Source organism: Melitaea cinxia, chromosome 17 (assembly GCF_905220565.1).
Source record: "Melitaea cinxia chromosome 17, ilMelCinx1.1, whole genome shotgun sequence".
Taxonomy (NCBI): domain Eukaryota; kingdom Metazoa; phylum Arthropoda; class Insecta; order Lepidoptera; family Nymphalidae; genus Melitaea; species Melitaea cinxia.
This window is the reverse complement of record NC_059410.1, coordinates 2,697,766-2,710,501: the sequence shown is the minus strand read 5'-3', so window position 1 is coordinate 2,710,501 and position 12,736 is coordinate 2,697,766. Positions and strand designations below refer to the sequence as shown.

Sequence of the window (12,736 nt, the reverse complement as noted above, 5' to 3'; positions counted from 1 at the left end):
TTCGATCCCCGCTGAAACAGTCGATTTTTGATATGATATTAAAAAAAATATATTTTCAACTAAAACTTACTTGGAAGAGAAAATTCCAAGGCAGTGCCTGTCCGTATGGACCTGGCCTGACCTTCGCAAGGTAAGCAGCAAAGCCAAATAATACGCAAGACTGTATGATCAAACACAAGTAACAGGTCAGCACTGAGCCATTGGCAGCGTTGTGGCTGTACACGATGTCAGTGATTGAGAGATCCATACCTGAATTTCAAAAACAAAAAAATTGAAAAAGAAATAGGAGAGTTTATTGTGAGTTCATTACTAGTATATTTTGTATAGTTCATTAATAATATATGATAAGTTCACTTTGAACTCTGCTGAAGTAGCAGATAGCCATCGTAATAGGTACCGTACTGCTGCAGTACATTCTACAGATAAGTGGGAAGTAGTTAGTTACCATATTGCTGTAGAGCAGCCACCTTGCACCAGAACCAGTGCATGGGCACATGGTGATAGGTACCGTACTGCTGCAGTACATCCTCCAGATAAGTGGGAAGTAGTTAGTTACCGTATTGCTGTAGAGCAGCCACCTCATCCCAGAACCAGTGCATGGGTACGTGGGGCAGCAGTCCACACAGGGGCAACGTCCAGCGCGGTAGCTCACGCCCTTCGAGAAGACGCGCGGGAATATACAGTACCACGTACACGAGTAGCGCCAGGGTTTCAGTGTATTGAGCTTTGGATAAAAAATATATTAATAAGTTCTATAACGAAGCAAAACATTAAATTTCCAATTAAATAATTAGTATTAACTTACTGTTATTGACAATATAGCTACTACAGAAGGCCAAGGCGATAACCGTTATATAATGAAGCACCAGCATGATAAAAATGAGCAGTGGGTTGGTGTTGGGTATGATGGGTGTGGAGCTGATGGTCACGAGAACTGTTGTCACCACGCCGTAAACGAGGCCGGCCGGTATCACGTTTATCACGTGACTTATGCCCAGGACGTTGTTTGACACACCCACCATCTTGATCAGCTCCTGGAGTAGGCAAAAATGATAAATGGTAGACATGATTTACCATAAAAATTAATAGACAACAAAATCAATCGTCACCTCTTTGTATACACTAAAGAAATAAAAGTTGAATGTTATTAACTCAGATGTATTTTTTGTACGAATTTAAGTAATATACAGGTATAGTTCGCGTCATGTAAAAAGAACGCTGAAAAAAACTGTGTTTGCCGCATGGGTATACTCGCGCACAAAAGTACTACTGTTTTATTTTTTAATTAGGCTTTCACTCGCGGCTTCGTATAATGGTTATTGGTAGGTACATTAAAAAATACTAAAAATACCAGTGCGAATAATCCGGACTAAATAAGTATAATAATTATCACTTTACAAAATTACAATTTCTTTTTTAAACAAAAGCAATAAAAAAAAATTTAGTCATTGAAATGCCAGCGTTCTTTTTACATGACGCGAATTATACTTTATAAATAATTTTTCTCACTTCTCTATTTAAAACTATTTCGTAATTTAAGACTTTTGTGCGCGATAGTATTTTGAGTCGACGTCGAACTGTCCAACCAATAGCACGCCGGCAAGCATGCGACACGTGATAAACACGCCCGCTACCCCATACCAACAAATAGACCGATAAATCGCTTCTGCGCAGCTTCAAGGCCAGCGTTCTTTTTACATGACGCGAACTATAGATTCAAAAACAGTCTTGAGCAGGAGCGGCTCTACCTAAGAGATTTTTGGGCTCGAGTCCAGGGCGCCACGGCTACAAACGGCCCCCAATGGTAAACCTATGTGCAGTGGCGTATTTTAAGATTCAGCGCCCTGGGCCATTTAATTTGCCGCCCCATAAATTAAGGGAAAATATTCGAATTTAAAATTCGATTAAAATAATTAATTATTGGTAATTATCTTTTTTTAATCGAGTCAAGGGAAATATCTGAAATATATTTCGGTTTTTTTTTTTAGTTATCCATTGTTGTAAAAATAAATTAATTTTTCACATCTCTAATGCTAACATAATAATAAATTTTTTGATGTTAATTATAACAGTATTATACCTGTATACCAGTAATCCTCTCTTCTAGCAGCCGCGCCATGAGAAATACGAAAACCAACGTCAATGATATATAACATAGTGCCTTCAGAATATTAGCGAACAATGTCGCCATTTGATCTTCGTTAATTTCGGCATATGGAAACTCTTGAATAGTTACGCGCTGTATAAACAAATAAATGAAATAGAATCATTTATTTCACAATAAGGTAAGGACGAACGTCAGAAAACTACATTTTGAAAGAAGTAACAAAAAGTAATGGTTGCCCAATCAATATATATAATTTAAATATTACTAGTTTTTTTTTTGTATTACACGGCAAGATTACCTTTTCAAAATCTGGGGAAGTACTTCAACCACACAGAAGATCATAGTTCAATGCTCTCCGTGGCCAGAGCTCTTGGGGAAAGATCAGATTAGGGTTAAGGAAGGTCAGGGGTAGGGTCGGCAATGCGTTTGCGATGCTCAATAATCAACGGCAACCGCCTACAATTAGGTGAACCGTATGCTTGTTTGTCGACCAAGTTATCTCAAAAAAGATAACCAAAACTCCTGGAGAGGTAGTTTATAGGCTACGATAACCGCTTACCATCAGGTTGGCTGAAAATTTACAAGGTACACGGCAAACTTAGGTAATATTCCCAATGTTTTCCAGCAGCCTTAAGTTAATTACAAGTTACAAGCAAAATGTAAGTTTATAAATTAAACGCTCATGATAACTATCAACACTTTTACTTATACAGGACTTATCTTGATTATTATTCGAGTTCCCAGTGACCAGGGCGTCTGCAATATCGCCGAAATATCAAAAGTTAAAGAAATTTAATTTATGAGACAATACTGCATTCAATGTCTCTAATTTAGATTTTTAGACTCTAAATTATGGACGGGTTGCCAATATTGCCATGCCAGCCATGTATCTGTGAACTTCTGTCATGTTGAGTGAGGTACTTCCCCAGTCGGGTTGCAATAAATATAGAGCAAATTTCATATTTGTACTCTACTTCATTTGGTACAATATAGATACGTCAATAGATTATTACCTGTTTTATTTTATTGCCAGTTAAAAGTTCCAAGTAGTTTGAATCGATGGCCCATTGAAGTTTCATAAATGGCTCGTAGACTATACCTTGAAATTAAAATTAATTATTATAAATATATAAGCATAGTCACGCAGCAAGGCGCTTCCTGGTTACATGAGTACTTTTCTGTTCTAACCAAACTGTTCAAAAAGTAATATAAATGCTGCGAAAATGCAATGGCAAGTAAATATGTTGAGATCTATCATAGATACAGTATAAATGTATTATACACAGAGGACACGGGTACTCCAAGAATCTCTTACTACTAACTTACTCAGTTGGTACCAACATTACAATAAGTTCATTTTACTTTAACAACTTATATAGTAACGTCCCTCAGTAGAATTTTCTCCTGTGTCGGGGAACCGGTAACAATAGACAAACATCTATATTGCCAATACACATGTCTATGCGGGCGGGGATTGAACCAGCGACCGTCAGCGTAACAGCCAGTACGTAGCACTGTTTATTTATTTATAAATGTATTTATTGAACAGTTACAATGTTCCACTGACGTACATACCATCGATGACGGCGATTTTTTGTATAATTTGCCTTATCTTAATACGTACCATAGTATCCATGTGGACCCAAGTCACCGTCGACAGAACGATACGTATACGTGTGGTAGTTATTTTTTATACGTATCGTGTACTTCAGTTTTTCAGGCCACGTTCCTGATATATTCTAAAAATATTTATATTACTTTTTTTGATAAATAAATGAATTGCTTGTGTTAAGCACAAAATTCAAGACCGGCTAGATAAATTCGAGCGGAATTATTTAGAACTAGGCTCTCTCTTTTTAATAATTATTGAATGATAAACCTTTTTGGGGCACAACACGTAATACAGACGGATTTTTTTTTTCTTTATTATATTTGTTATATTTAATGTTTCATGTCTCATTTTATGTTTTCGGAAGTTTTTTTTTTATACATCTAATATATAATCTCTAATATATAAAATTCTCGTGTCATGTTAAACATTGAACTCCTCCGAAACGGCTCCACTGATTTTAATAAAATTTTGTGGGTATATCAGGAAGGTCTGAGAATCGGCCAACATCTAGTTTTCATACCCCTAAGTTATAAGGGGGGGGGGGGTGGATTAAGCGGGTTAATAACATATATGGCAAAGAAACGTTTGCGGGGTCAGCTAGTATATCTATATATTATTATTTTTTTTACTTGATGTCTTTTTTATTTAATTGTAACTAAGTACTGTTTCGGTGATCTTTGTGTTTAAAATAAAATGTCTGTTATATGTGTTATGTCCCAAATAAATGTGTTTCTTTCAACAGTTTCGCCAATATCGCGTAGGATGGAGGATACACGATGAAGATTAATTCGTAACGTAGAGATTACAACCTTAATTAAATTTTGAAGACATTAGAAATAGTACGTACAAATAGTTTTAATGGCTAACAATTAAAGGATGAAGGTAACTGCGGAACTACCCATAACAACGTTATTACAAAAGGCTCACTTGTCATTGGAAAGCTTTGTTGAATGTTGCGATTCTTAACAAACAATACTTAGAAGGCCACTGTGGACATTTATAGTTATGGAAATTTAATTATAAACAAAATTATTTGTAAAATAATATACATAAAAAAATAACATATATAAAACATTATTAAATTTTAATTAAAATCAATATCTATATAGGGTTTTTTTTAATGGGAAAGTAAAATGCCTATTTTTTTAACACTTTTTAAGCGACTTCAAAAAAGGGTCAGGGATAACTTCGTTGTTTATAAACCGATTTTAATAATTCTTTATTTATTGGAAAGGAGATATCCTAAGTGTCGTACCATGATAAGGAAACCAGGATCTGATGATGGGATCTCAGAGAAATCAAAGGAAACCCTCGAAAATCCGCATAACTTTTTACTAGGTGTACCGATTTTGATGATTTTTAATTTAATCGAAAGCCGATGTTTATCATGTGGTCACATTTAAATTTCATCGAGATCTGATAACAACTTTTGGAGTAATCTTTGATAATCCGTATTTACTTGGCTATTTTTTCGTCTACCTATGTTGTATTACTCGTCGATGTAATTGAAGTCGTTTTTTTTTACCTCAAATATAACAAAAGCAACATCAAGTGATATTTCTTTCGAGAACTTCTTAAGCTCCAATTCATTAACAGCTGGTATAACTTTCGGCTTCTTGATTGCTGTAAGCATGAAAAAATAAAGTGTTGTAATAATAACAAAAAATATTATAAAAATGACAATAAATACTGTTTACACAGATATTTACAAACTAGAACATGACATGTTACTATTCAAGTTGCTTGACTTATACAAATCACAGGACACAAAAAGAAATACTTAAGAAATATTACCATTTGTATATTTTTTTTGATAAGCGAGGCTATTCTGAACGTTATTCATCAGGAGGCTAGTGAGATCTGTCTTCGGAGTGTAGTAGATAGACTCTACACCATCAACAGAGTTTAACAGAACTGGATCCTAAAACCATTTATTAACGTTATTTTATAGATGTTACAATTAAAAAAAAAGGGTGTGTGTGTGTGTGTGTGTGTGTGTGTGTGTTTGTGCTATTCACACATGGCAGAAGAGAAACTTCTGGAAGTCGTTAGAATTTAGGATGTTGCGATTTGTTCTATCGACGATAATCACAGTCTCGTGAAGAAGGTCGTAAGCGCCATGCAAACGCGCCGCTTAGACTTTTTTTAGCAGTAATGTATTCTATCTCAAATTCTCTTATACAAATGATATAATAATGAACATGTGTTTGTTTCTTTATTGTGAGACATTTTCGTTTCATCGAGTTTCAAATCACAACTCTAAAGTTCTAAGTTATAGTTCATTAATTACTAAAACTAATTACATAATAAAAAGTGTGTGTGTACTCATGTAAAAAGTTATACTTCATTGGCTATCTAACTTCACATTGCTAACTACTTCTTCATTGACTAGCCAACTTCAGGGTGTTGGTTTTATCGTGACGGTGTGTGCACACAAGTGTGCACTCATCGTAAAAATTTACTCCCATCATTTTCCCCTAACGCGCCAAAAGAAGTATAACTTCAAAAAATTATACAAATAATTATAAAACATAGAGTTCACCAACTGACAACAATTAAAGGCTCAATGTTACCTAATTAAACACTTACTCCTATTCTATTTCTTTTTCCCTCACAATTCAGCCAGTAACATCCCACTGCTGGGCATAGGCCTCTGTCTCTATGTAGGAGAAGGATATGTTATATTGATTGTTAAGTTGGCTTAATACCAGTTTTTAGTAAGGATATAAAAAGGGATATTGATAATTTTAAATAATTTAGAAATAACAAACCTCTATTAATTAGATACTTTACACACAAGATTTAAAAAGGAGCGTGAGATTGTCCTCCTACGTCCACATCCTATCAGTTATTTTTAGTTGTTATATAGCTCTTTTCTAAGACAAAGGGTTTACTATCCTGGAAGGATGGATTCTTCTTACCCAATATATTGGAAGCTCAGTTAAGTTCTTTGCAGAAAAAAAAAAACAAGGAAATTGAATAAGCAATTATGTAATAAGGATACCTAATGATCATAAATTAATTGCCTAAAGGAAAAAATGTTGTATTGATTTTGGGCAGTTGCCAAGACTCAAGCAACCATTTTATATTTTTAATATATATTTATATCTAAGAGGAAAGAATAATACTTACAGTTTGCTTAACATCAAAATCGCCATTATAATTAGGTCCTGGTACGATAATATAATTTTTAAAATAAAACAATGCTATAAATAATATCGCTGGCGATATTATTTCGACGGGAGTATTTATAAATTTTCTCACACGCACTATGAAATGCTTCCACAAAAGTACTTTTAATGTTCCTCTCATTTTCGTTAATTTTACTTCCAACTTGTGATGAAACTAGAATTAGCAAAATACATGAGTAACACACCCAAATGTCCTCGAGTAACTAATTCGTTCCCATGATTTAGTTTCTCTAAAAGAATTAAATAAAAAAATTCTAATTGAAATTTTATAACGAGATTTTGTTGTATTGACTTCACAAAACTAAAATACAGTACTATATTAAAGACTGGGACAAAATTTAAAGACTGTTTTATTACGTATTCAGCCCAACAACTCCAGAGCGGAGAAAAGTAAGAGATACTTCTTACTCTTGACTAATAAGGGACCATTTTAAGTATTTTTACGACTACTTTGCAATCGATATACGGGCTTATCGCGACAATAACGAAACCTCTAGTGACAATCAAATGACAATGACATGACAAAGGATTGACAATTGTTTGTTGTTTTAAAATTTATTTCCAATAGGGAAAGGCCTATAGTCTATACAGCCTAGTTTGAATTTGTAAGTTTCGTTCCGATATAACAAAAGGCCGGAGCCAAGTCTAAAGTAACTTCATTTTTCTTCTGATTCGAGAGGATTGACAATAAAATGAAGTACGCCATAGAGTATGCCATAATAATGAAATCAACCGCAGCTCAACTGTCAAATGGTCAAATGAAAGACGACCAAATTTTAATTGAGTTGTAATTTGGAATCTCAATTGACAGATTGACTCCTATTTCGACTATTTTGCTGCTGCTTTCTGCTTCGAGAATTGTGGTGTCTGTAATATTTATTGTGTATTATTTGTGCTGTGTAGCTACGGCACTAAAGAATTTAGCCACCCCCTCTCTTCCCGTGGGTGTCGTAAGAGGCGACTAAGGGATAACAAGGTTCCACAACCACCTTGGAACTTAAGAAGCCGACCGATGGCGGGATAACCATCCAACTACTTGCTTTGAAATACACAGGCCGAAGACGGGCAGCAGCGTCTTCAGTGCGACAAAGCCAGTACTGCGGTCACCGACCCGCCTGCCCAGCGTGGTGACTATGGGCAGAACACATGAGTTCACGTTATTTTTGGCGTAGACTTGTGGAGGTCTATGTCCAGCAGTGGACTGTATAGGCTGTAATGATGAATATTTATTTAAATTTTTATATATGTATTATTCATAAGAATGTTTATCGAAAAAAAAATGTAGCTATAATAGTCGGTAATTACGGGCTACTTATAACACAAGCATTAACTTTCTTACTAACTTATTATGAACAGACGACCATGTGTGTATTGTGTAGATATTTATTATTATTTATTTATTATTTGAATTTGTTTAAATAAAACTCTGTTTTATGTGGTTTTTTTTTATTTAGTTCTGAATTTCTTAGGCTGAATGATACAATACTTTTGCCATGCTTTGAGGGAAAGAATATTTGTAAAAAATATTATGAAAACCATATGTAACAGAAATTGTAGCATGAATTTAAAAGAGTGATAAGTCAGGTCTTAAAGCGGTTAGGTTCCTAATATAAGCAATCACATTTAATTACGCGTAAAACATAATAATGAGTGTTATATAATTTTTTGATCTTTTAAATCTTCTCAGTACCCCCGACAAAAATGAAGGGGACCTTAAAAATTCTTTTATGGAAGCATTTTGTAGTGCGTGTGAGAAGATATTTTCACTCGGCGATTGAAATATTATCGACGGTGTTATTGTTTATAATACTATTTGCTGATAAGGATTCTTTGTTGAAAAAAAGAGTTAATTATCAGTATGAATTAAATGTGGAACAATCTGTAAGTAATTTATCTCCTATATGACAATCAATCATATTTAAGTATACCACAGCCCACAATATTATTTGGCAAGAGTTCAAAATCAATAAGCTATAAGTGACATCATTGGACATTTTTTTTTGCAGCATTTCAATCTCGATTATTTTTATTTTTCCATTAATACAGATAATAAAAATATTTATTAAAAGATTACGATTGAAATAAGTTACAAATTTACTATAAAGAATTTGTAAATTTACTTTTATATCATATCCTGTCAGATTAATAGTTTTAGATAGATTCTAGGAATGTTGGTTGGGCAAAAACAACTGTTTTCCTTGCTGTATTTTAGCTTTACAAAAGAGTATCAAGTCTATGTAAATTGTAATAAGGTTTAATTAACTACTTACTGATATTACACATAAGTTGTTGATATTTTTTGTCAGTAAGACTTAAAAAAACTACCATCTATAACTTGAATCAAATTTCAAATATTTGTTAGATATCTATTGGTGTAAGGCACAGCATATATCCTGCTCAAATTCTCGAGCAGCCAGTTCGCAAATTTCCAGAAGTCCACAGCTAAATCATATTGCTCTCAAGCAGTGCTTTGTTTTATGGGGAGTAAGGCGGCCAGAGCTCCTGAGAAGGATCAGGCTTTTTGTCAGTAGCACTCTTACAATCCTTCTGGTGTTGCAGGCATCTATACACTGTTAACCGCTTACCATCAGGTGGGCCGTATGCTTGATTGTTGACCTAGTAGTATAAATAAAAAGATAATATAGAGTTTGATCTTTAGATTCTGTGAGATAATGTTTTTTGTCAGTGAGATTTATCAGCAATGTACACTATGTCAGTGCTAGATAATCACACTGTGTAGGCGTACAGATGTCTAGGAGTCCAGATTTCAGGGTGTATATAATATGGCTTTACTTTTTTCTTACAGAAATAAAAAGTCATTACTATTTTAGTAGAGAAAATGGGCCTTGGAAATATTGTTATACAGTCTGCTGAATAATCCAACATCTGTTGATAAAGAATTCTTAATGTTTTATTAAATATATTTTAAGATAATATTACGAATTTTTTATTTTGTTAAAGTTATAGCAATAAATTAATGTTTTTTTTTTTTCTTATACCTAAATCTTATTATGTAAATCACAGAATTTGTACATATTAGGTTTTACAACTTTAAAAATGTTTTGACATGACAACGTCAAATAAATCGATGAACGCCGGCTAAATGTAGCGTTTCGCTCATTGTAGTGTTGCAGTCATTGTTCCGTTACGCTCATTGTGAATCATGAAGCGCATGTTATTATTTTTACGCTCTCGTGAGAAAAGTATGTGGGTCTCTGGTGTGTAGAGTTTGGGTTAGTGCCAACAAAATTCTGGGCAGGATATCTAGTCTGGATTGCATATACATGAATCATTGCTTTGCCGTTGCAAATGGAACGGTGCAGCGGTGATTCATGTGTATTGTAACATTTATTTATTTAAAAAAAATTGTAATAATTCAACTGACATAGTATGTAAGAAATATTGTTTACAAACCAAAATGAGTCACTGTTTACTTAAATAAAGAAAATTATTATATTACTAGCTGACTCGGCAAACGTTGTCATGCCGCTAAACGCCATTTAAAAATAGGGGTTGATCGTAGAGGGTTGAAAATTTAGGGTTGTGTGTATTATTTAATGTTGTATCATGAAAAAATAAAAAATAATCTAAAAATGAAAAAAATATATTTAGGGGTGGACTACCCTTAACATTTAGGGAGATGAAAAATAGATGTTGTTCGATCCTCAGACCTACCTAATATGCACACAAAATTTCATGAGAATCGGTCAAGCCGTTTCGGAGGAGTATAACTACAAACACCGCGACACGAGAATTTTATATATTAGATTATTATTATTGTATGCTTGCGCCGCAACTATCTTTCTTCCACTCGATTGGCCTATGCCTTCGAGGAGATGTTTTGTTATGACGTTGTCACGTTAAACTATCGTCCGTAAACCAGTTGGTTACAGACAATAAATTTGTTTTATACTACTTATTGCATAGTCGTATTTGGAAAGAGTAATGTGGACATCTACCAGGGTTACTGGTACACCGGAGGTGCGTTCCAGGAGTGTGGTCGTGTTAGTCTTCAAGAGAAGTGATAAGTCTCTCTTGAGGAGTTACAGACCGATCTCACTTCTGAGCCACGTCTATCAGCTCTTTTCGAGGATCGTTGCGAAGCTTCACGTCACAAGTCTCGACGAAATCGAACCACTAGTTTTGTAGGTATCGTCAAGTCTTCATGCTGAATATTCCACAAAACATCAAGACAAAGGTTGTCGAGCACGTTGTGTCCTACGTTTGGTAACAAATGGTGACGAAACATGAACATTGACGACAAGAATAATAGAAAAAAATTTTGTCAGTCATCACGGATAAGCTTCAAGTTTCTCACAAAGATAAAATTAGTAAGGAAATTATCAGCAGAAGAAGCAGCCCGCAGCTGTTGCCGATACAGGGTAAGGAATCAAAGTTGAAGGGCAGTAAGCTGGTCACATGTCGCAGTACGAATGAACACAGGAGAAGCAGAAGTGGACAATAAATTAGAATGACTGCTAGTGAGACTTACAGCGTTACTGTGTTTCTCGTGCTCATAGACAGATCTTCCCTATAATTTTAAGTCACCAATATTTTAATGTTGCTAATGAACAAGATGTCATACGATTATGTAATGAATGATTTTGCGAATTTGAAATGTAGGTATATGTAATATGTAAAACTGCATTCATCAAATTAAATTACCTACGAAAGTTTTGCTGGTGCATCTGCTGTTTACCGCGAAAACTCTAATTTCAATGTTTGTAACTTAGAGAGGATTTTATGGATTGTTAATTAATAATTATAAAGGAATATTATTCGTATGATTTTTAAAATGTTAATGCAATAAAAATGTTCAAAAATTTTCACCATACAAAGTTATCCGTAAAAATTATTATTACTAGGTTGTACAAAGGTTGTTTTAAAATTTGTTAAAATGTAATTATTTGAAAGTTTGTAATTGTACTAACACTAGAATATAAGAGACATTGTTACTAACACTATATGGGCTAGTCCCGAAATAAAGATTTAATTATTATCATTACATACAATAAATGTACACATTTTGGTAGACGCCATATTAATATTCTGTAAGTAGTTTTAAAACACACTTAACCCTATTATTATAAGCAGTAGGAATATAATTGAGCTTAGCTTGTTTATTGCGTAATCTTCACTAAATCGATGGTTATATTTCTGTAATATGAACTGTCGTAACTATAACCTATACAGACCTATTTGGGCGTGTTTTACCGCTGGTTAGTAGTTTGTCCTGCAGAAATTTTGTTAATAAAAAAAGTTCTAAAACGTTGGTTAAACGCAGGGAGTAAAATAGTCTATAGTTGGCGCAGCGATCATAGCACCGTATGTTGTGCTAGCGGTCGCGGATTCGATCCCCGCACATGACAAACATTATTATTGGCCATATAGATGTTTATCGAGGTCTGGACATTTGTGATTGAGTATTGTGTTTCCGGACCCCCGACACAGGAGAAAGTCCTTACTTAGGACCGTTGTCTATGAAGCGCTTATTAAAAAAACAAGTCCTAACGGCCACAAGATTCACAGTTTCGAATGGAAACATCCCATACATAACGTGGAATTCGATGATGGAAAAAAAATGTAACATAAACTTTTGTCTGTTGCTGGATACCATCATATGTAGCTTTTTAAAAATAGTGTTCGATAAACCCTTGGTACACAAACATAACAATGCACGAAACAGCTGTTGACCTATCACTTTCATTCAATTTCATTTAGTAAGTAGTCTCAGAAATTAATAGGGGTGGCAAAATAGCCCGCCTGTGGCAGATTTGTAAATAAAAAAATTGCGCGCGTACAAAATACACATGTCCGAAGTGAAAC

The 12,736-nt window shown here is 34.3% G+C and overlaps 1 protein-coding gene and 1 long non-coding RNA gene across 2 annotated transcripts in view; one reads left to right on the top strand and one right to left on the bottom strand.

Annotated features, from left to right (window-relative positions):
* Positions 1-7,419, bottom strand: part of LOC123661797 (phospholipid-transporting ATPase ABCA3-like) — a 47,322-nt gene extending 39,903 nt beyond the window's left edge. The window contains exons 1-10 of the mRNA XM_045596737.1: positions 7,319-7,419; positions 6,852-7,064; positions 5,514-5,640; positions 5,245-5,342; positions 3,732-3,846; positions 3,121-3,206; positions 2,081-2,239; positions 806-1,034; positions 557-724; positions 71-249 (exon numbers count right to left, since the gene is read on the bottom strand). Of these exons, the coding sequence (XP_045452693.1) occupies positions 71-249; positions 557-724; positions 806-1,034; positions 2,081-2,239; positions 3,121-3,206; positions 3,732-3,846; positions 5,245-5,342; positions 5,514-5,640; positions 6,852-7,031 (1,341 nt within the window). The 5' untranslated portion in view covers positions 7,032-7,064; positions 7,319-7,419. The remainder of the gene's footprint in view (positions 1-70; positions 250-556; positions 725-805; positions 1,035-2,080; positions 2,240-3,120; positions 3,207-3,731; positions 3,847-5,244; positions 5,343-5,513; positions 5,641-6,851; positions 7,065-7,318) is intronic.
* Positions 7,420-8,441: 1,022 nt separating this feature from the next.
* Positions 8,442-9,849, top strand: LOC123661707. The gene is made up of 2 exons (XR_006744388.1): positions 8,442-8,791; positions 9,717-9,849. It is a non-coding gene; the product is annotated as an uncharacterized LOC123661707 (long non-coding RNA).
* The last annotated feature ends 2,887 nt before the right edge of the window (positions 9,850-12,736 follow it).